Here is a 22,763-nt window from a genome sequence, read left to right as displayed (position 1 = left end):
TGTCTCATAGCGGTCCCCGTACACAGTAAAGTATCATATAGTGGTCCACTCCACAAAGTGTGACATCCCATAGAGACCACAACAGTGTTCATTGCAAATAATGGAAATATTTCGGGTTTGGCAGCACCAAAGCTTTTTTGGGGGTGTACCATACACAAACTATTATTATACTATGGGGTCTATCCAGACTGGGGGTGGGATACCACTGAGTGAAGCACATAGCACTTCACTTCAACTTTTCCATCTTTTGGGCGCTCGCCCCTTTTTGCCCAGTCTTTTCGCTGTGCAAAGGGAAATTTTTAGAAGTTCAGCGGGACGACAGAACCATATTACAAGGCACTTTTTTCTTAGTGTGTTCACCATGTGTTTTGTCATGTTTGTCATAGGACTGAGGGATGTGGTTGCCTTTTTGGGACCTTGCAAGGATTAGGGGATGGATTGTGTGGCCCATTAGATTACCTCCTTCCCTGTAAATGTAAAGAAATCTAAACAAGGCGTGACCAAATCTGCAGACCTATTTCCATAGCATATAAAAGAGTCTACCACCTCCCCCCGAACATATTCAGCTGCTACCATTGTGTTACAGAGCACATTCGTGATAAACAACATACCCTTCTTATGTGTATCACTTATGTAGATTTGGAGCAAAACTCAGAAGTCTTATGCAAATGTGGCAGTTGGTGCACAGGGGGTGGGGCCTTCCACCCTGGGAGCACTACTTTTACTGCTCAAGTAGGATGGCTATCTACATGGGATGAGACAGAGATTGGCAGGCACCTGAGTAGGAGGAGAGGTACTCCGAGAAGCTGAAGGCTCACCCCCACTGCATCAACTGTCCCATTTGCAAAAGACTTCAAAGTTGCTTTTCTCAAAATCTACAGAAGTGGCCGACGTAACAAAGGTATGTTGTTGATACTGTAATATGGTGGTGACAACTGAATATACTTAGGGGAGCTGGCAGACTCCCTTTAAGCACCTTTTACACAGACAGATTTGCTGAAAGACAATATAACAAGCTGAAAGGCTTTAACTTAAAGGGTCTTTACATGTGAGATTGCAAACTGCATTAAGGGCATTAGCTGATTGTTGTCAGCATACCCCCTTACCACAGATGTGCAGCAAGCAACAATGATATTTGGCCAACATAAAAGATGCAATAAGCAAACAAGCATTTTTGCATTTGTCAGATGTTTAGCCTTCCAATAATTTAGAACATGTTTGTTCACCCATTCATCTGTATGGATAAAAATGCATTCATGGGGCACATCTGCTGCTTATGAACATTTACAATGAACTGACATAATTTTTCAGTAACATCTTGTATAGGTGAAGTACATGACTGCAAATGTGCTTTACCTGTACAAACTTGGGGGTGGATTAGGGTGAAAAAATGCAAAAATAGTATCTTTATAGCAATTTGCTATGAAAAAAAAATGTATGCAGGTGTGTTGTAAGCTCTCAGTCATGTGGCAAAAACTGCAGCACATGTACAGGCTAAATTAAGATGGACAAATAAAAGAAATAATAAGCATTCATTTGGCTTAATATAATTTCATTATTTAGCCTGTGGTGCCATCTTGTGGTGCAAACATGTATTACACTGTGTGAATTGCACTTTCACAGTACAGCATTCTTGTATTACACCATGACGGCTATCCAGTAAGAGGACATGACATGGGTGATTTTTGTGTATTATTTTTGCAGATTTTATTATTATTATTTTTTTACATCTTGTTTAGTTCCAGTATACAACTAAAACAAAGAAATATTTCTGACTTATAGTGTATTATAAGTGTCAGCCAAGATGTAAAATGTGGGCCTGTTACAATGACAACCCATCAACATGTGGTGATCATGTTGCAGTGGTGCCATGAGGTGTGGGCAGCGACATTATCAAACTCCAACTGTGGCATTTAACCGTTAAGGCCAGTGCCCCACGTTACATAAATGCTGCAGCAGAACAGTTGTGGTAAAAAAACATGGCGTTTTACAGTCCCTGCAAATCCCATCCATACACGCAGCAGAAATGCTGCACTTTCCAAAACGGTTGCGTTTTAGGAACATAGCAGCATATCAGTTGTACCTACAAAAATGCCAGCAGTTTCCCTATAGGTATAAACAAAGCAGAAAGTCTGCACAGGAAAACTCTGTGGACATTCTATGAAAAGCCTCTATGTGTTTCCGTTGAAGTTTTTCCCGCAGTTCGTTTTCGCTGCGGCCTGCTACACGGGGCTTTTGCCTTAAGGTCACAGCAGCCAGGTTTGGTCTTAAAGAGGACCTTTCATGTCCTCAGGCACATGCGGTTTTATACATCGCTAGAAACCAGACAGTGCACTGAATTCAGCACACTATCAGCTTTTCCGTTATGTGCCCCTGGTGAAGAGCTATCGGTGCTGTTACCGTAGCTCTTCACCATCGGAAGGGCGTTTCTGACAGTCAGTGAGGAACGTCCCTCCTCACATTACTGTCCATAGCTCTGTACTGTGATGGGGCGTTATTACGGTGATTACAACTTATTGGCAAAATTTAATGAACTTTTTTCAGGTGTCAATAATGTCCAGTTTAGGTTGGGGCCCCATGTGGTGCAAAAGACGTGGCGGAAATGGCGCAGAAAAAACAAAACTGTGGCGTTTTACAGTCACTGCTAGGTGGATGGGAGTCTGGCAACTCCCATCCACACACTGTGGAAAAATACACACAACATACATGCTGCTCAGTTTTGGAAATCACATCATGTCAATTATACCTACAGAAACACTGGTGGTTTCTCTATAGGTATAATGGAAGCAGAAAGTCCAAAGATGAAACCTCTGCAGACTTTCTGTGAAAAGCACTGGGGGAAAATCTGTGGTGCTTTTTTTTTTTTTTTTTTTTTCACTGCGGCCCACTAGCTAAGCCTTGTAAAAAAAAAAAAAAAAATTATTTGCTTTAAGCTTTGCGATTAAACACTTTGTGAAAAATCTCTTTGTTTTTGCATAACCATGTTCTACAAGCTATAACATTTTATTTTTCTATCAAATGAGCTATCAAAGTGCTCACTTTTTACTAGACAACATTTGCTTTCATTGGCACCATTCCTGGGGGGGGGGGCATATAACTTTTTTTCATTTTTATTTTTTTAAATTCGCCTTTTGTGACGAGGTGAAGACATTTCTCTTTTACGCTAGGTTCACACTAGCGTTCGGGTCTCCGCTCTGTGCATGCAGAAGACGGAAACCTGTCAGAGCGGGTCCGGCCGTGAGCGGTGGTGAGCGTTTTATGCTCTCCGCCGCAAAACCGTTTTTTTAAAACCGGACACAGAGTACTGCATGTCCGACTCTGTGTCCGATTTAAAAAAAAAACGGTTTCGCGGCGGAGAGCATAAAATGCTCACCGGCGCTCACGGCCGGACATCTTTCAATCCCATTCAAATGAATGGGTATGAAAGAGTCCTGCAGGTTTCCGTCTCCTGCCTCTTTTGTGCAGGAAACTGAAACCTACATAACGGAGACCGAGCGCAGATGTGAACGAGCCCTTAGTTGCAGAGTATTCGTGTATTTACTACTCATGTATGATTGTATAGAAAGTTTTGCAATTTTATCCTTCAAGAAACTAATACCCTGAACTAGCAGCATCATAGTTCCCTATATTGCTGCTCGCTTAGGTCATTGGACAGCAGTCAGAACAAATTTTTTCTCCTTCCTGTGAAATTCTGCATTTCTTTATTCTTTCCGCTGCTTCACTCTTCAGATCTGTACACTGCTTCTCATTGTGGACCAGGCTGTGTGAAATGCAGAGAAAATAAGGGTGGAGTAGGGTTACGTCAAACAGTTGTATCTCAGTTAAACTCAGAAAGTTTCTTTTTGGGCCATATGAAAGCGCAGCAGCTGCATATAAATATCCCCATCCTAATTGTTTTCAACAAGTGATATCTCTAGAAATCATACAGATAGAACTGCATTCTTAGAGTCCATTCACACAGAGTTTTTGGTGAGGATTTTGGCACTGAAATCGTGTCAAAATCCACGTGGAAAAACGCCTGCCCATAGAGTTCTATGGGTTCTGCTAGATTTTTTTCCCGCTAGTGAAAAAAGCGCTTCCTTCAGGTGGATTCCGTATGCAGAAACCTCCGCAGTCAATGGGAGGCGGAAAATCCACCAAGAATTGCCAAAAACTGCATGGAAAGACAGCTAGCGGTTTTTTCAAGGTCCATACACTGCGCTAGAGGAAAAAAAAAATCCTAATTCCTGAAGCAGATTTTTTCCTCGCCAAAAAACTCTGTGAATGGACCCTTAGTGTCATATGAAAGATGAGATTCTCTTCAAAAGCAAGTTTCTACATTTTATAATGGCCGAGGATATAGCTGTTTGAAGTGACTCTCCCCACTTTCATTTCATTTCACACAGCAGGTACACTGAGATAGATACAGGATTTCACAGAAAGAAGACAACATTTGTTAATAAAGTAAATTACAAAATTTATTAATGACACAAATGTTGGCAGAGAATCTAAAGTGGTCTGAAAGTTTAGTTAAATTTAATTCCATTTTCTGACAGGATTATGAGGTCAGCCATCTTGCCTGAGCAGCTGTTACAGCTGACACATGAGTCTGAGGCAGAAATAATCTGGAGATGATGGATTTACATGTTATCTTACAAATGCTCTTACTTCTGTGCAGAGGTCATCGCACAGGGAGGGTTAGTAGCTGTGACCTACAGTGGATCCTACAGAAAGAGGTGTTATTTCTCATAGTCATCCTACCTGTGAGGTAAATAAGATGGCTGCTGAAAAGTGAACAGAATAATGCAGAGTACTAAATAGGAACTATCAGTATATTAGGAGTCTTCGTGGCCAGGGTGAAAGCTGCAGGATAAATAAACTAAACATAACTAAAAATTCTTAAAAATTACCTACTTTCATCAATAGGTCCTTTTCTGGTAAGGCATTCCCATTGAGGTTCTGTTCATGTGCTACTTATTTAAAGCTAAGATAGGAGTTAACTGATCCAAAAGAATGGGATTTTTTTCATTAAATAGACATAATACCACTGTCTATATAAGCCCTATAGCTGGTTCAGACGTTACAGCATCTTGATAGCTAAAAGCCGGGTAGTAAACTGCCATTCAGCTGCATAACGGTGTAAACCATGCTGATCTGAATGTCACCTGGACCTCCTTGTAGGTCAGCCTTATGTTATTCTAAGACCCCTTGCAGAGGACCGTGGCTGTGGTCAGTGTGCTATCGGTGTTTTTCACGGATAGCACATTGACCCATTCATTTCTATGAGCCCGTGCACACAACCGTGAATTTCACAGTCCTGTGTGCGGGCTGATGGTCTGGGCCGCAAGATATAGAACAGGTCCTATTCCTGTCCTATTTTGTGGCCCGCACTTCTGTGGCTCCTATTCATTTAATGAAAGGAGCCACAGAAGCATGGTCCGTGTCACACATGGGGAACATCCCCGTGTCCCGCCCGTGCTTTTAATTCATGGCAGGCCAGTTGCAGCACAGTCGTCTGCAACTGCCTAAAGCAGCTATACCTTACAAAAGGTATACAGGTTATTTGGCTGTGCCAATTTTACAGGGTGATTTGAAGTTGAAGTTAGATTGATTAAAAAAATAATCTGCTACACCAAGAATTTATCATCGTTTACATAATTTTATCTAAGGCAGTGGAGGCAAAACAAAGATTAGAACTTTAAAATAATAGTTCTGATAGAAAAATCCTTATATCTTTGGAGGGGGGGGGGGTTAAGAAGAAATTTCCATAAAAAGAAAAGTGTGCTAGAGACACTGGGAAACTTTTAAGCACCGAAAACATATCTACATTTGCCTCCAAAATTAGCTGACATATTCTAAACTGATTCTGTACATAAAGCTAGAAAGATATGAGGTAAAATAATATCACAATGTCATATAAACCTAAAGCTCTGTTTACATCTGCGTTGTGGCTGTGCGTTACAAATAGAAAGCATGACATAGATACGTGCGGCACCAGAGAGATCCCACTAATTTATTAATGGGGTGTTTGTCAGGTTCTGCCATGGTGTTTGGTATTGGATGGAGAGATTTCCGTATGGGCAGCCCCATATTACTTATGGCAGATGTTCTCTTCACCTATTTCCGCTGACAGCTGGGTTCAGACAAATGTGTAACAATGCATGTGTTCATTTTGCTGGGAATATCTATATCCGGGGTCCCGGCAGGGTCCAGGGTACTGTACTCTACTTTTTTTTCCATAACAAAACCATTTTTCCCTGCTTATTCAATGGAAAATATATAATATGTAGCTTGTGTATATTGGTATCATATAAAGATGAAAGAAGATGTATACTGCATTTACATGTATACTTATATACACACACATGTGTATAGTATTGGAACTAGCTATCTGAATAAAAACATGCATCATTTACACTGCTGTCTGCATTTTTGAGAAATGGCTAACAGCGCAAAACAAAATGACAAAAGACATTCAGAGACGGCCTGTATGACGAAGCAACATTATTTCAGAAAATATTTAGAACTCCTATAATTACGCAAATGCACTAAGACAATGAATGAATGAATGAATGAATGAATGAATGAATGGTGTTTGGACTGATGATAAAGAGCCCACTGTTATTTGGTATATGTTCTGACATCTTGATTCCTTTATTATGATCTTACTTTCCATCAGAATGGGATGTGACTTCATAAGACACTGAGAATAAAACAAGATTAAGAGACAAGATAAAATGTGTGAGAAACATCAGAACACAAATGACATAACGGCAGGTATACATGCATATAGGAACTGGCCACAATAGGAATATACCGTATAATGTTACTAAAGGGATCTGCCACTTTCTGAAGACATATCAGACATGACATAAAATGTTGTGTACTGGAATATTAAGGCTAAGGCCCCATATAGCGGCAGCAGCAAAAAAGAGATGTGGGAAAAACCACAGTGGCAATGCATTGCGATTTTTTCCCACAGTGCTTATCACACAAAATCCGCAGAAGTTTCCTCTGCAAACCTCATGCTTCCATTATATCTATAGTGAAACAGCGAGCGTTTCTATAGGTATAATTGACATCCTGTGATTTTCAAAACTGCAACGGTTAAAGCGTCATTTCCCACCCGAGCACCTACACTAAAGCTCCCGTTTCCCATGGAAACCCTGTGTAAATGTGCACAAAACACAAGCCATTTTTTATTCCTCTTAACTGATTCCTGAATTGTAATTTCACTTCTATTGAAATGAAATAAAGATGGATTTCACCCTATGGCTGGATGAAGACTTATTTTCTGACCCAAGTCAGTGCTGTGAGGAGGATTTTAAAAAAAGCTACAGAAATGGCTGACCTGGTAATTTCTTATTCCAGTACCTAATGTAAACGCTGGATGAGGCAGACACTGCACCCTTGGCTCTCAACATGGCGGTGGACATGCAATTTAACCATGTGACTGCTTTACTCGCTGTGTCCTCTTCTGTGCTGAAAACATTCAGTACATATGCAGAGAGAGAATATTCAAGCATAGAAGCTGATGCAGTTAGGGAGAGAGTAAGAAAGTAAATCATGTCTAAAGAGCTTTGTTGTTGCAGATTGTTTTCACATGGAACTATGGGCAACATGGAGTCTTCAATGTAGGTGCTGCCGTGAGGAGCGAGGCCCATCATGCATAATTTTATACTGTATAACAACTATGTTGAGAAAGAGGCCAACCCCTTTAATCCTTTTTCTGTTAAACTAGAAATTGTATGAAATATTAGTTGCTATATTTTGCTTATAAACCACATCAGACTGGGGCTCACTGTACCCAACACAGAAATGGACTATTCATCCTCCATCTATAAAGAATAGAGATGAGCGAACACTAAAATGTTCGAGGTTCGAAATTCGAATCGAACAGCCGCTCACTGTTCGTGTGTTCGAACGGGTTTCGAACCCCATTATAGTCTATGGGGAACATATACTCGTTAAGGGGGAAACCCAAATCCGTGTCTGGAGGGTCACCAAGTCCACTATGACACCCCAGGAAATGATGCCAACACCTCTGGAATGACACTGGGACAGCAGGGGAAGCATGTCTGGGGGCATCTAACACACCAAAGACCCTCTATTACCCCAACATCACAGCCTAACAACTAGACACTTTACACACTCAATACCACCTCTCTGACAGTAGGAAAACACCTTGAAACATGTGTATTTGGCACTTGCAGTGAGGAGAGCTTGTCACCAGCAGTGAATTTGGCCCTTGTAGTAAGTTGAGGTTGGCACCAACATTTGTTTTGAAAATCAGGGTGGATTGAGCCTCTAACCAGCAGAGTTGGGGCAAATTCATGGTGGAGGGAGCCTCTAAAAACCCCAGTTTGGACCAATTCATGGTGGAGGGAGCCTCTAAAAACTCCAGTTTGGACCAATTCATGGTGGAGGGAGCCTCTAAAATCCCCAGTTTGGACCAATTCATGGTGGAGGGAGCCTCTAAAAACCCCAGTTTGGACCAATTCATGGTGGAGGGAGCCTCTAAAAACTCCAGTTTGGACCAATTCATGGTGGAGGGAGCCTCTAACCAGCCCAGTTTGGGCAAATTCATGGTGGAGGGAGCCTCTAAAAACCCCAGTTTGGACCAATTCATGGTGGAGGGAGCCTCTAAAAACCCCAGTTTGGACCAATTCATGGTGGAGGGAGCCTCTAAACAGCCCAGTTTGGGCAAATTCATGGTGGAGGGAGCCTCTAAAAACCCCAGTTTGGACCAATTCATGGTGGAGGGAGCCTCTAAAAACCCCAGTTTGGACCAATTCATGGTGGAGGGAGCCTCTAAAGACCCCAGTTTGGACCAATTCATGGTGGAGGGAGCCTCTAAAAACCCCAGTTTGGACCAATTCATGGTGGAGGGAGCCTCTAAAAACCCCAGTTTGGACCAATTGATGGTGGAGGGAGCCTCTAAAAACCGCAGTTTGGACCAATTGATGGTGGAGGGAGCCTCTAAAAACCCCAGTTTGGACCAATTGATGGTGGAGGGAGCCTCTAAAAACCCCAGTTTGGACCAATTGATGGTGGAGGGAGCCTCTAAAAACCCCAGTTTGGACCAATTGATGGTGGAGGGAGCCTCTAAAAACCCCAGTTTGGACCAATTCATGGTGGAGGGAGCCTCGAAAAACCCCAGTTTGGACCAATTCATGGTGGAGGGAGCCTCGAAAAACCCCAGTTTGGACCAATTCATGGTGGAGGGAGCCTCTAAAAACCCCAGTTTGGACCAATTCATGGTGGAGGGAGCCTCGAAAAACCCCAGTTTGGACCAATTCATGGTGGAGGGAGCCTCGAAAAACCCCAGTTTGGACCAATTCATGGTGGAGGGAGCCTCTAAAAACCCCAGTTTGGACCAATTCATGGTGGAGGGAGCCTCTAAACAGCCCAGTTTGGGCAAATTCATGGTGGAGGGAGCCTCTAAAAACCCCAGTTTGGACCAATTCATGGTGGAGGGAGCCTCGAAAAACCCCAGTTTGGACCAATTCATGGTGGAGGGAGCCTCTAACCAGCAGAGTTGGGGGAAATCAGGGTGGAGGGAGCCTCTAACCAGCAGAGTTGGGGGAAATCAGGGTGGAGGGAGCCTCTAACCAGCAGAGTTGGGGGAAATCAGGGTGGAGGGAGCCTCTAACCAGCAGAGTTGGGGGAAATCAGGGTGGAGGGAGCCTCTAACCAGCAGAGTTGGGGGAAATCAGGGTGGAGGGAGCCTCTAACCAGCAGAGTTGTGGGAAATCAGGGTGGAGGGAGACTCTAACCAGCAGAGTTGTGGGAAAGCAGGGTGGAGGGAGCCTCTAACCAGCAGAGTTGGGGGAAATCAGGGTGGAGGGAGCCTCTAACCAGCAGAGTTGGGGGAAATCATGGTGGAGGGAGCCTAGTATTAGCAGAATTGTGCAACGCTTATGGTGGATGAGTATGAGGATGCGGAGGAATTGGAGAGGTTGAGCACAGACATGGAGTTTCATGTTGGGGTGCTTTACACAGGTGGGCACAAAAATGAAGGCTCTATCCAGTGGTGGTTCATTTTTATCAAAGTGAGCCGGTCGGCACTCTCAGCTGACAGACGGGTGCGCTTGTCAGTGATGATGCCACCGGCTGCACTGAACACCCTCTCAGATAGGACGCTGGCGGCAGGACAGGACAGCACCTCCAAGGCATATAGGGCAAGTTCAAGCCACAGGTCCAACTTTGACACCCAATACGTGTAGGGCGCAGAGGGGTCAGAGAGGACAGGGCTGTGGTCGGAAAGGTATTCCCGCAACATGCGCCTATACTTCTCACGCCTGGTGACACTAGGACCCTCCGTGGCGGCACTTTGGCGAGGGGGTGCCATCAAGGTGTCCCAGACCTTAGACAGTGTGCCCCTCGTTTGTGTGGACCGGTGAGAACTTGGTCGCCTACTGGAGGAATTGCCCTCCCTGCCGCCAACGTCACATGCTGGAAACATCTCCATCATATTCTGCACCAATTGCTTGTGGCAAGCATTGATGCGATTGGCCCTCCCCTCTACCGGAATAAAAGAGGAGATGTTGTTTTTATACCGGGGGTCAAGGATAGCAAAGATCCAGTACTGGTTGTCCTCCATGATTTTGACAATACGCTTGTCGGTTGTAAAGCACCCCAACATGAACTCAGCCATGTCTGCCACAGTGTTAGTTGGCATGACTCCTCTGGCCCCACCGGAAAGTTCAATTTCCATTTCCTCCTCATCCTCCATGTCTACCCATCCGCGCTGCAACAATGGGACGATTCGAAGTTGCCCGGAAGCCTCCTGTATCACCATCACATCATCGGACAACTCTTCTTCCTCCTCCTCCTCCTCCTCCATTAAACGCGATGAAGCGGACAGATGTGTGGACCTACTCTCCAGCTGTGACGGATCGGATGCTATCCCTGACTCCTCTGTGTGATCTGAGTTATCCCTGATGTCAATCAGGGATTCTCTCAGAACACACAAGAGCGGGATTGTAAGGCTCACCATCGCATCCTCAGAGTTCACCCTCCTTGTGGACTCCTCAAACACCCGTAGGATGTCACAAAGGTCTCTCATCCATGGCCACTCATGGATGAGAAACTGAGGCAGCTGACTTTGTGGCACCCTAGGGTTTTGTAGCTGGTATTCCATCAAAGGTCTCTGCTGCTCAACCACTCTATTCAACATCTGAAACGTTGAGTTCCAGCGTGTGGGGACGTCGCACAAAAGCCGGTGTTGTGGCACATGCAGGCGTTGCTGGAGAGATTTTAAGCTAGCAGCGGCTACTGTCGACTTGCGAAAGTGGGCGCACATGCGCCGCACTTTCACCAGTAGCTCTGGAACATTGGGGTAGCTCTTTAGGAAACGTTGCACCACTAGGTTGAAGACGTGAGCCAGGCATGGAACATGTTGGAGTCCGGCAAGCTCCAGAGCTGCTACCAGGTTCCGGCCGTTATCACAAACGACCATGCCTGGGCCCAGGTGCAGCGGCTCAAACCATATTGCCGTCTCATCGAGGAGGGCATCCCTCACCTCGGAGGCAGTGTGCTGTCTGTCCCCCAAGCTGATCAGCTTCAGCACGGCCTGCTGACGTCTACCAACCCCAGTGCTGCAACGTTTCCAACTCGTAGCTGGGGTCAATCTAACAGCGGAGGAGGAGGCGGTGGCGGAGGAGGAGGCGGTGGAGGAGGAGGAGGAGGAGGAGGGGGGTGTTCTTCTCGTGTCCCTGCCAGGAATGTTAGGCGGGGAGACTAGGTACACCGGGCCAGTTTGGGAAGCAGTCCCAGCCTCAACTACATTCACCCAGTGTGCCGTCAGTGAAATGTAGCGTCCCTGTCCGCATGCACTTGTCCACGCGTCGGTGGTCAAGTGGACCTTTGTGCAAAGCGCGGAACTAAGGGCCCGCCTGATGTTGAGTGACACGTGCTGGTGCAAGGCGGGGACGGCACACCGGGAGAAGTAGTGACGGCTAGGGACGGCATAGCGAGGTGCCGCAGTTGCCATCAGGTCCAGGAAGGCGGGAGTTTCAACAAGCCGGAACGCCAACATCTCCTGGGCCAGCAGTTTAGCGATGTTGGCATTCAAGGCTTGCGCGTGTGGGTGGTTAGCAGTGTATTTCTGCCGCCGCTCCAATGTCTGAGAGATGGTGGGTTGTTGTAAAGAAGCGCCTGATGGTGCCTTTGATGGTGCAGGAGAAGGAGATAAGACAGGAACAGGGGAGGATGAGGGAGAAGTCAACAAAGTGGCGGAGGCAGATGAAGTGGTGTCCTGGCTCGTCCTCTGGAGTGCATCGCCAGCACAGTCAGCAGTGGCAGTGGCAGAGGCAGTGGCAGTGGCGTGAACGGCAGGCGGCCTTTGTCCTGCCATTGCTGCCTGCCACTGATTCCAGTGCTTGGATTCCAAATGACGGCGCATTGAAGTGGTGGACAGGTTGCTCTTCTCGGAGCCCCTAATCAATTTCGAGAGGCAAATTGTGCAGACAACACTATATCTGTCCTCGGCGCATTCCTTGAAAAAACTCCACACCTTCGAGAAACGTGCCCTCGAGGTGGGAGTTTTTCGGGGCTGGGTACAAACTGGAACATCTTGGGAGATTCCGGGTGTGGCCTGGCTTCGCCTAAGCTGCTGACCTCTGCCTCTGCCTCTAGCTACCCTTTTTGGTGCTGCACCTGCCTCAACATCCACACTACTTTCCCCGCTTGACATCCCCCCTGTCCAGGTCGGGTCAGTGTCCTCATCATCCACCACTTCCTCTTCCAACTCCTGTCTCATCTCCTCCTCCCGCACAATGCGCAGGTCAACTGGATGCCCTGACGGCAACTGCGTCACATCATCGTCGATGAGGGTGGGTTGCTGGTCATCCACCACCAAATCGAACGGAGATGGAGGAGACTCTAGTGTTTGAGCATCTGGACACAGATGCTCCTCTTTTAGGTTCGTGGAATCGCGACGTGGAGGGGCAGGTTGAGGGACAATGAAAGGAGCGGAGAACAGCTCTGGGGAGCAGGGACAGTTGGGGTTATTGTTCTGTGAAGCTTGGGAATTTTGGGAGGAAGGAGGACAAGACTGTTGGGTAATAGGAGGAGAGGAGGCAGAGTCTGACTGGCTGCTGGACAATGTGCTGTAAGCGTTCTCCGACAGCCATTGCAAGACCTGTTCCTGGTTCTCGGGCCTACTAAGGTTTGTACCCTGCAGTTTAGTTAATGTGGCAAGCAACCCTGGTACTGTGGAGTGGCGCAATGCTTGCTGCCCCACAGGAGTAGGCACGGGACGCCCTGTGGCTTCACTGCTACCTTGCTCCCCAGAACCATTCCCCCGACCTCGCCCACGGCCTCGTCCACGTCCCTTTCTGGGAGCCTTGCGCATTTTGAATTCCCAGTCAGAAACTGGCACTATATACCAGTAGCAAAAATTGTGGGTGCACGTAACCCCAATATATTCTTTGAATTCCCAGTCAGACAATGGCACTATATAGCAGTAGCAAAAATTGTGGGTGCACGTAACCCCAATATATTCTTTGAATTCCCAGTCAGAAACTGGCACTATATGGCAGTAGCAAGAAATGAGGGTATTTGTAAACCTAATATATTCTTTGAATTCCCAGTCAGACAATGGCACTATATAGCAGTAGCAAAAATTGTGGGTGCACGTAACCCCAATATATTCTTTGAATTCCCAGTCAGACAATGGCACTATATACCAGTAGCAAAAATTGTGGGTGCACGTAACCCCAATATATTCTTTGAATTCTCAGTCAGAAACTGGCACTATATGGCAGTAGCAAGAAATGAGGGTATTTGTAAACCCAATATATTCTTTGAATTCCCAGTCAGACAATGGCACTATATACCAGTAGCAAAAATTGTGGGTGCACGTAACCCCAATATATTCTTTGAATTCCCAGTCAGAAACTGGCACTATATGGCAGTAGCAAGAAATGAGGGTATTTGTAAACCCAATATATTCTTTGAATTCCCAGTCAGACAATGGCACTATATACCAGTAGCAAAAATTGTGGGTGCACGTAACCCCAATATATTCTTTGAATTCCCAGTCAGAAACTGGCACTATATGGCAGTAGCAAGAAATGAGGGTATTTGTAAACCCAATATATTCTTTGAATTCCCAGTCAGACAATGGCACTATATACCAGTAGCAAAAATTGTGGGTGCACGTAACCCCAATATATTCTTTGAATTCCCAGTCAGAAACTGGCACTATATGGCAGTAGCAAGAAATGAGGGTATTTGTAAACCCAATATATTCTTTGAATTCCCAGTCAGACAATGGCACTATATAGCAGTAGCAAAAATTGTGGGTGCATGTAACCCCAATATATTCTTTGAATTCCCAGTCAGACAATGGCACTATATACCAGTAGCAAAAATTGTGGGTGCACGTAACCCCAATATATTCTTTGAATTCCCAGTCAGACAATGGCACTATATAGCAGTAGCAAAAATTGTGGGTGCACGTAACCCCAATATATTCTTTGAATTCCCAGTCAGACAATGGCACTATATACCAGTAGCAAAAATTGTGGGTGCACATAACCCCAATATATTCTTTGAATTCCCAGTCAGACAATGACACTATATAGCAGTAGCAAAAATTGTGGGTGCACGTAACCCCAATATATTCTTTGAATTCCCAGTCAGAAACTGGCACTATATGGCAGTAGCAAGAAATGAGGGTATTTGTAAACCCAATATATTCTTTGAATTCCCAGTCAGACAATGGCACTATATAGCAGTAGCAAAAATTGTGGGTGCACGTAACCCCAATATATTCTTTGAATTCCCAGTCAGACAATGGCACTATATACCAGTAGCAAAAATTGTGGGTGCACGCAACCCCAATATATTCTTTGAATTCCCAGTCAGACAATGGCACTATATAGCAGTAGCAAGAAATGAGGGTATTTGTAAACCCAATATATTCTTTGAATTCCCAGTCAGACAATGGCACTATATAGCAGTAGCAAAAATTGTGGGTGCACGTAACCCCAATATATTTCTTTGAATTCCCAGTCAGACAATGGCACTATATGGCAGTAGCAAAAATAGTGGGTGTATATAGCCCCAATCCTATTGCTAGGGGACTTGCAGGGTATTTCTGAGGTGAAGGTGGGGGGGGGCACACCGTTGGAACGGGGATTTGGGGTGTATATATGGGGTATACGGGAATACACTGTCAGTGTATTCCATTCAGGATCCTGGGAAAGCTGGGTTGCGGCGATTGAGCCCGTCAGTGCCACGTTACACTGACAAGCTTCTCCCTGGAATTTAGCTCTTATAAGAGCTGTTGGTTGTCTTCTCCTTCCTATCCTAGCCTGTCCCTGCCTACCCAGAATCTAAGCCCTAGCTAACTGGACGGAAACCTCCGTCCCCAGTGAATTGCAAGCTCAGAATGACGCGAACCTGGGCGTCGCTGTTCTTTTAAATTAGAGGTCACATGTTTTCGGCAGCCAATGGGTTTTGCCTACTTTTTTCAACGTCATCGGTGTCGTAGTTCCTGTCCCACCTACCCTGCGCTGTTATTGGAGCAAAAAAGGCGCCAGGGAAGGTGGGAGGGGAATCGAGTAATGGCGCACTTTACCACGCGGTGTTCAATTCGATTCGAACATGCCGAACAGCCTAATATCCGATCGAACATGAGTTCGATAGAACACTGTTCGCTCATCTCTAATAAAGAACAAAGTTACACTTTTTTTTTGTAAACTCTTTCTCCCTGTTAATAAAGGCCGCCACGTAAAAAACAGAATTCTTGTTCTGTTCACCTGGCGCAGCCTCCACTTGGGTCACCTGCAGAGACAGGGGATTGATAGCCCCATCTGCCAAATCATACATGCTTTTTGAGCAGACAGGAAGTTACTCTCTTTATGCAAGTCTATATCACCAATATCAAGGCTCTTACACTTGCAAAAAGAGTCTGACTTCCAGTTGATCCAAAGAGCATTTAGGAATCAGCAATTCAGTTTGAAGATAATATGTTTCAGACAGAGAATCCGGGTAAAGGTTGTTCAAGCCCCTGGTGAGCAAAGTAAGAGTGGTATAGTTTACAGGACACACATTACCAATGAGCAGAAAGTTATACAGCTCTGGCAAAATTTAAGAGACCACTGCACAGTTTTCTAAAAATCAGCATCTCTACATGTCTGAGAGCCGTTCCATTCCAGTGTCAGCTGAATTCCAACCAAAGTCCAACTCATTCTACTTAATGTGCTTCTGATTAGGTGATCACTTGAGCCAAATCTTATTTAACGAGGGAATGTATAAAAAACACTGCTATGGTCTTCACAATCTTCTTGCAATAGGACAAGCTGGATGGCAAAACAAGTGCTAGGAATAGCCCAAAAGAAATTTGAATGAAAAAAATAACAACCATGCCAAAGGAGTTGAAAAGAAAAGTCTTGAGTGAGGAAAAGAAGGGCTTAATTCTGGCTTTAATAGCAGAGGGATACAGTGACTGTCATGTTGTCTCCAGCCTTAAAATTTCAAAGACTGCAGTCCATTACAACAAAGTCAAGCAGCAGACATTGGGGATAACAAAGGTACAGACCTGCAGAGGGCAAAAGCAACTCTCCAATGACTGGGATGACGGTCATCTTATTCGATTGTCACCCAGGAATGGCAAATGACAGCTGGGGTGAAGTGCAAGAACAGTTCATAACAGGCTCCTAGAGGCAGGGCTCAAGTCATGTAAAGCTAGAAAAAAGCCTTTTATCAATGAGAAGCAAAGGACAGCCAGGCTAAAGTTTGCCAAAGACCATAAGGATTGGACCATAGAGGACTGGAGTAAGGTCATCTTCTCTGAAGAGTCAAATTTTCAGCTATGCCCAACCAGATCACCTAATGGTTAGACTGAGACCTGGAGAGGCCTACAAGCCACAGTGTTTTGAACCCACTGTGAAATTTGGTGGAGGATCTTTGATGATCTGGGGATGCTTCAGCAAGACTGGAATCGGGCAGGTTCATCTTTGTGAAGGACGTATAAATCGTGCCGCATACAAGGTTATCCTGGAAAAATACTTGCTTTCTTCTGCTCAGGCAATGTTCCCCAACTCTGAGGACTGGTTTTTCAATCAGCAGGACAATGTGCCATGCCACACAGCTAGGTCAATCAATGTGTGGATGAAGGAGCACCACATCTAGACCCTGTCATGGCGGCCCAATCTCCACACCTGAACCCCATTGAAAACCTCTGGAATGTAATTAAGAGGAAGATGAATAGTCACAAGCCATCAAAAAAGAAGAACTCCTTGCATTTTTATGCCAGGAGTGGTATAAGGTCACCCAAAAGCAGTGTGAAAGACTAGTGGAAAGCCGAGACGCATGAAAGCTGGGATTAAAAATCATGGTTATTCCACCAAATATTGATTTCTGATCTTCCTGAGTTACAACATTAGTATTGTTGTTTCTAAATGAATATGAACTTGTTTTCTTTGCATTATTTGAGGTCTGACTGTGCTATTTATTTTTCATTATTTTGACGATTTCTCTTTTGCTACAAATAAATATATTTTTTTTTTGCTTTGAATTACAGAGACAAGTTGTCAGTAGTTTATATAATAAAAGAACAATGTACATTTTACTCAAAAATATACCAATGTAAAGAAAAATCAGAGAAACTGAAAATGTTGCAGTGGTCTCTTAGTTTTTGCCAGAGCTGTATATATTAAAAAAAAAAAAAAAAAAAAGTGGAGTGCTGCTTTAACTGTATGGCAAACTCTGTTGTGCACACACAGGACATTGACTCAACAAAGTCAGAAAGCAAATTAATTCTAGTAGCCAGTAATTGGCTACAAACTCTTCTCCAAAGGCGAGTGCCTTCTGCTGGGGCTTTGGAGCCCAGTTATTTTTGGAGACCATTACTGTGTCACAGTCTGAGCCAGGCTGCTCCTACTGTGAATTCTGTGATCTTACAGGTGTAATATATCTAGCCAAAATGGCAGGAAAGGCAAGCTTGGTATTAAATTATTCAAAGCTGAATGGAAAATGTATACAATAATGTAGGTTATCCCTACCCTACAAGGAACAATCTCCATAAACGAGTAATGCATGACTAAAGAACAAATGAATCAGATTCTTGCATATACTTACCATTTGTGTAAGCTCTGATGGAAGATGGCTACTTCTTGTTTACACTCTTTCGTGACAAAGTCTTTGAGGAGTTTGCATATTTTTGCTTATCCTTTCTGCAAGTAATAAAAAGTCAATACAAAAGTTAAAGGGGTTATCCAGCTTCAAAACATTATCTGCTAATCCACAAAGGTGCAAAATACTCACTGTTTCCTTGTGTAGCCTTTTCTTGGCTTTATTTTACTAGCGACTCCTTGTATCACTGTTATTTACATGTGAGCCTGTGAACAAACTATAGTTCTCATGATGCAGCTGCCTGCTGTCACTGTCTGTGTTTGCTGCTCATAGAAGGGAGGGAGGAGTGAGCTGCCAAATGAAACATCACAGGACATGTGACCTCAGATGTGGGAGTGATTTATTACTTACAATTCCATTGGAGGAGAGAGTGGAGAAGGGAGGGGCACACAGAGAGTGAGAGTAGGGTGAGGAATCATGGGAAATGCAATTTATTCATATGTTCATTGCATGTAAAATAACAGTGATACAAGAAACAGCAAGTAAAAGAAAGCGAAGGAAAGGCTGCACAAGAAAACAGTGAGTATTTAGCACTGCTGTGGATGTATTTATAGTTAAAGGTGTTATCTAGATTATAAAAATTAACAAAAATTCCAGACCAAAACACAAGTCAATAAATGGAGAATAAAGGCAGCAGTATAGACATAAAGGGGTTGGCCACTTTCAGACTAGTATTGAGAGACAAATGTTATAGTTTGTTGTAAAAGTCCTCCTCATTGTCATTTTCTTAGCTGCGTTCTTCTAATCTTCATTTTCACCTAGAATTAAGATGGCGCATTGAACATGCATTATATGCTTGGCCACCATGAACCCAAATTGGCTGAGTATAGAGCCTATACTCAAGATTTGGATCTCGCCTACGTCAGAAGCTGCTATTGATGCAGCTAAGAAGATAACAAGGAGGAGGACTTTTACAACAAGAGGGCATTGAATTCAGAGGAAGAGGGCATTCAAATTAGGATGATGTGGCTGTGCTCGTATCACAAGGATAACACCCCCTGTGCTCCGTGTAGCTCATTTACATATTGGAAAATAAGGGATTTACAACAAAACTGCATGGAGGATCATTGAACAAAAGATTTGCTTGAAATAGCCTTTAAACAGGACCTTTCACCACCTGGGGCACATGCGGTGTAATACACCGCTAGAAAGCCAACAGTACGCTAAATTCAGCGCACTATCGGCTTTCACTTTCTGTGCCCCAGTGAAGAGCTATTGGTGCTGGTACCGTAGCTCTTCAACGTCAGAAGGGCGTTTCTGACAGTCAGGAAAGCCCTTCCTCACAGCAGCATCTATAGCGGTGTACTATGACGACTCCCACCCCTCCTGATAGTACTCGTCCATAGAGGAGTACTGGGGGGGGGGGGGGGGGGCTTTTATCACCACTCAGCGTCATTGCTGGGGGGTAAGGAATGCCCCCTCTTACAGTACAGCGCTATAGGCGCTACTGTGAGGAAGGGCGTTCCTGACTGACTGTCAGAAACGTCCTTCTGACACTGAAGAGCTACGGTACCGGCACCAATAGCTCTTCACTGGGGGTGCAGATTGTGAAAGCCGATAGAGCGCATGGTCCCAAAGGAGCCATAGTGGATAGGGGGATAACTTATAAATACCAGAGTATCCTTTTAACTCCTGGTATCAATTAACTGCAAGATCTTGACAAACTGTTACTCATAGCATTACTAGACATTTACTAAATTAATCGTAAAGATGTTAATACGTAACATTCCTTCTGAGAAGGGATAAGGAGAAGCAGCACCTTGTTTTCACTTCTTCCAGACTACATGATTGAGACAGCACATTTTCACTATGATTATATGCAGACAATATAAGTTCCCAAATTTCACTAAACCAAAAATAAATTCTGACAAAATACACTAGCCATCGCTCTCCCCTCCCTGCTCTGTGTGGGTTTGGGATGGAACCTCATATACTGCCAGGCTGGGGTGGGTTCCTGGGCGAGGAACTCCCTTCCCGTTAATTCCTCTTACCCTTTTTTTCACTCTGTCTCTTTCATATTGCTTTATTTTTGTGTGAATCCTTTTCTTTATCTGAATTTTTCCCTATAATCACATTTTGCAAATAATCATGCCTTGTTAGTACTTTCTAGTTTAGTTTTTCTTTTCTCCCCCATATATATTGATTTGTATTGTATTGAATTATTAAAACTGTATAAAGAAAGAATACAAAAAATAAATACAGTGGCTGTCAATACTTCATGCAATGCACATATCGGTGTCTACGTGCATGGCATCTTAATAATAAGACAAACCTTGACATTTTAATTTTATTTCTGCAGCCCTTTCCTCCTTCCCAGTGTACAGACTGGATGTTCCTATTCATCATGTTTCCACAGGAAATGCAGGGCTTCCCATTAGTGTATGGCTGCATGAGACAAACAAGACAGGTGCTAAATACTTTATAAGCCATGAGGAGCGAGAAGTATGAAAACGCTGCACACAAACAAGCAAAATAACAATGAATGCAGGAAGACTTATTAAAAAGTCTCTCGATGGAGGAAGAGGCAATAATTCCTTCTTTCCCCAAGAAAAATAATCATCAACAGAATGTCCTCTCCCTAATGAAACGTCCATGTTTATGATGTAATGCTGCCAACAGAGAAGCTTCTCAGTAAATAATGCTTAGTACTTGCTTTATTTGGAGTTTAGCTGACTTGAAACTTATTGATATGTACAAAAGTTAAGGCGCTGTACACACCAGGCTAGAGTTTATGTATATGGATGATTTGAATGATAAATATTGCTCAGAGGAAATTAAACAATGAACATTGAAAGTGTTCCTACATGTACTGTCCTTTGCCCGCTATCACTAAACATGTATAACCAGTCTGAATAATTGTGATGGTCAATAAGAACTAAAATAGGTATGGCTGATCCTATGAAATAATCGATCACCATGCAATGGTTGGTTAAATCATTGTTCAGCCATCTTGTAGTATGTGAAGTAGTTATGGTTTTATAAAGACAAGTATTTCATTTGTGGAGTCCCATTCAATTTCTCTATTTTGTATAGCATTTCATAACTGTAAAAAGGAGCAATTTCAACAACAAGAGTATATTCATCTCTTAAAGGGGTTTCCAACGTACATAATCGTATCAAAATTTGTAGACAATTAAAGGTTAAAAATGATTTTAAGGATTTCCTTATGTGGCTGGGCTGTCTTCCTATGCATGCTGTGTTCCTGCATTATACTCCCCTTTTAACAGTTTTCAATCCTATAAGGAGAAGTTTATCATATCACAATAGTGCCAGTATTATTTAGAACTAGCTGTTACCCGCGACTTCGTCTGCGGTGATTTGAGAATTGGGCGGACACAGACGTGTGAAACTGTAAAAGTGCTTTAAAAAGTTTGGTGGGCTAGCAAATGTGATGTGTTATATTGTGTATGTAGTGATACAGACAATGTGATGTGTTGTATTGTGTATGTCGTGATACAGACAATGTGATGTGTTGTATTGTGTATGTCGTGATACAGACAATGTGATGTGTTGTATTGTGTCAGACAATGTGTTGTATTGTGTCAGACAATGTGATGTGTTGTATTGTGTCAGACAATGTGATGTGTTGTATTGTGTATGTCGTGATACAGACAATGTGATGTGTTATATAGTGGAAATCTATATGTAAATGTGAGTGGGTAGAGTGAGGGCTACTCCTGAGGTGACAGTAAGGAGTGTGCAGGCAGGTTGAGGCAGGAAATGCCAGGCAGTGTGTATGAGTCTATAGCTGGGGCTAGGAGTTCTGCTTTTGTGAGTCTCCTGCTAGGAAGCCATGTTGTTTAGTGGCACCAAAAGTAGCCTGTGACTCAATCCTAAGGGAAAACTATGTTTGTGGAAAATTGCACGCAAATCCGTCCAGGCGTTTTAGTGTGATTGAGGAACAAACATCCAAACTCACAAACATCCAAACACACAAACTTTCACACTTATAATATTAGTAGGATACAAAGGCACTTGAAAGGGCAAACTCAAGTTATTCTCCAACAGGCATCAACAAGACAGCCCTGGGGACATTTGTTAGGTTCTAGACTGGCAGTACGAGGCAGGTGAGGACTTAGTTTCGGCAATCTAGGACCTAACAACCACACACAAGGACCTTATAAATCATCAATGCCATCTATTTCCTGTACTCCTGTTAAGAATACCAATTTCTGGCATCTAATGTGGAACTGTGTTTATGTTGGATCCTTTAGGAGGGAAGTGATTGATCTCCTGTCAGAAGTGGTGGACCCTTCGGTGCCCTTCACACTGTAGGCTTGTCTACGGTACACCCATTTCAGTTAGGGCATCCCTTTTATGGACTGAAAGGCGATTGTCCTTTGCTGGATTAGGGAACGCTCATCATATATATCCCAATGTAAATCTATGATCATTAAGGTGCCATCATTTCTGATGGATGGGCCATCAATATTAGCAAGTGGATAACCCCTTTAAGTCCATTAACTGTTGTTTCTCAGGGCTCCCAGCCTGTCTCAAACTTTGCAGCAGGAATACATTGCATTTATTTCTGTTACATTGTACTTCTATAGTGTACCTTTTATGATCTTTATTTGTTCAACTGTATGGCTCTGTTTATTGTGTTCAATAAAACCAGTTTTAAAAATAAAAAACTAATC

The 22,763-nt window shown here is 43.7% G+C and overlaps 1 protein-coding gene across 1 annotated transcript in view; it reads right to left on the bottom strand.

Annotated features, from left to right (window-relative positions):
• Nucleotides 1–5,426: 5,426 nt before the first annotated feature.
• Nucleotides 5,427–22,763, bottom strand: part of LOC142203251 (uncharacterized) — a 39,068-nt gene continuing 21,731 nt past the window's right edge. The window contains exons 11-13 of the mRNA XM_075273822.1: nucleotides 20,399–20,511; nucleotides 18,073–18,167; nucleotides 5,427–6,682 (exon numbers count right to left, since the gene is read on the bottom strand). Coding sequence (XP_075129923.1) covers nucleotides 18,101–18,167; nucleotides 20,399–20,511 — 180 coding nt within the window. The 3' untranslated portion in view covers nucleotides 5,427–6,682; nucleotides 18,073–18,100. The remainder of the gene's footprint in view (nucleotides 6,683–18,072; nucleotides 18,168–20,398; nucleotides 20,512–22,763) is intronic.

The sequence above is a fragment of the Leptodactylus fuscus genome, chromosome 5, assembly GCF_031893055.1.
Source record: "Leptodactylus fuscus isolate aLepFus1 chromosome 5, aLepFus1.hap2, whole genome shotgun sequence".
NCBI lineage: Eukaryota > Metazoa > Chordata > Amphibia > Anura > Leptodactylidae > Leptodactylus > Leptodactylus fuscus.
This window is presented reverse-complemented; position numbering and strand designations above follow the sequence as displayed.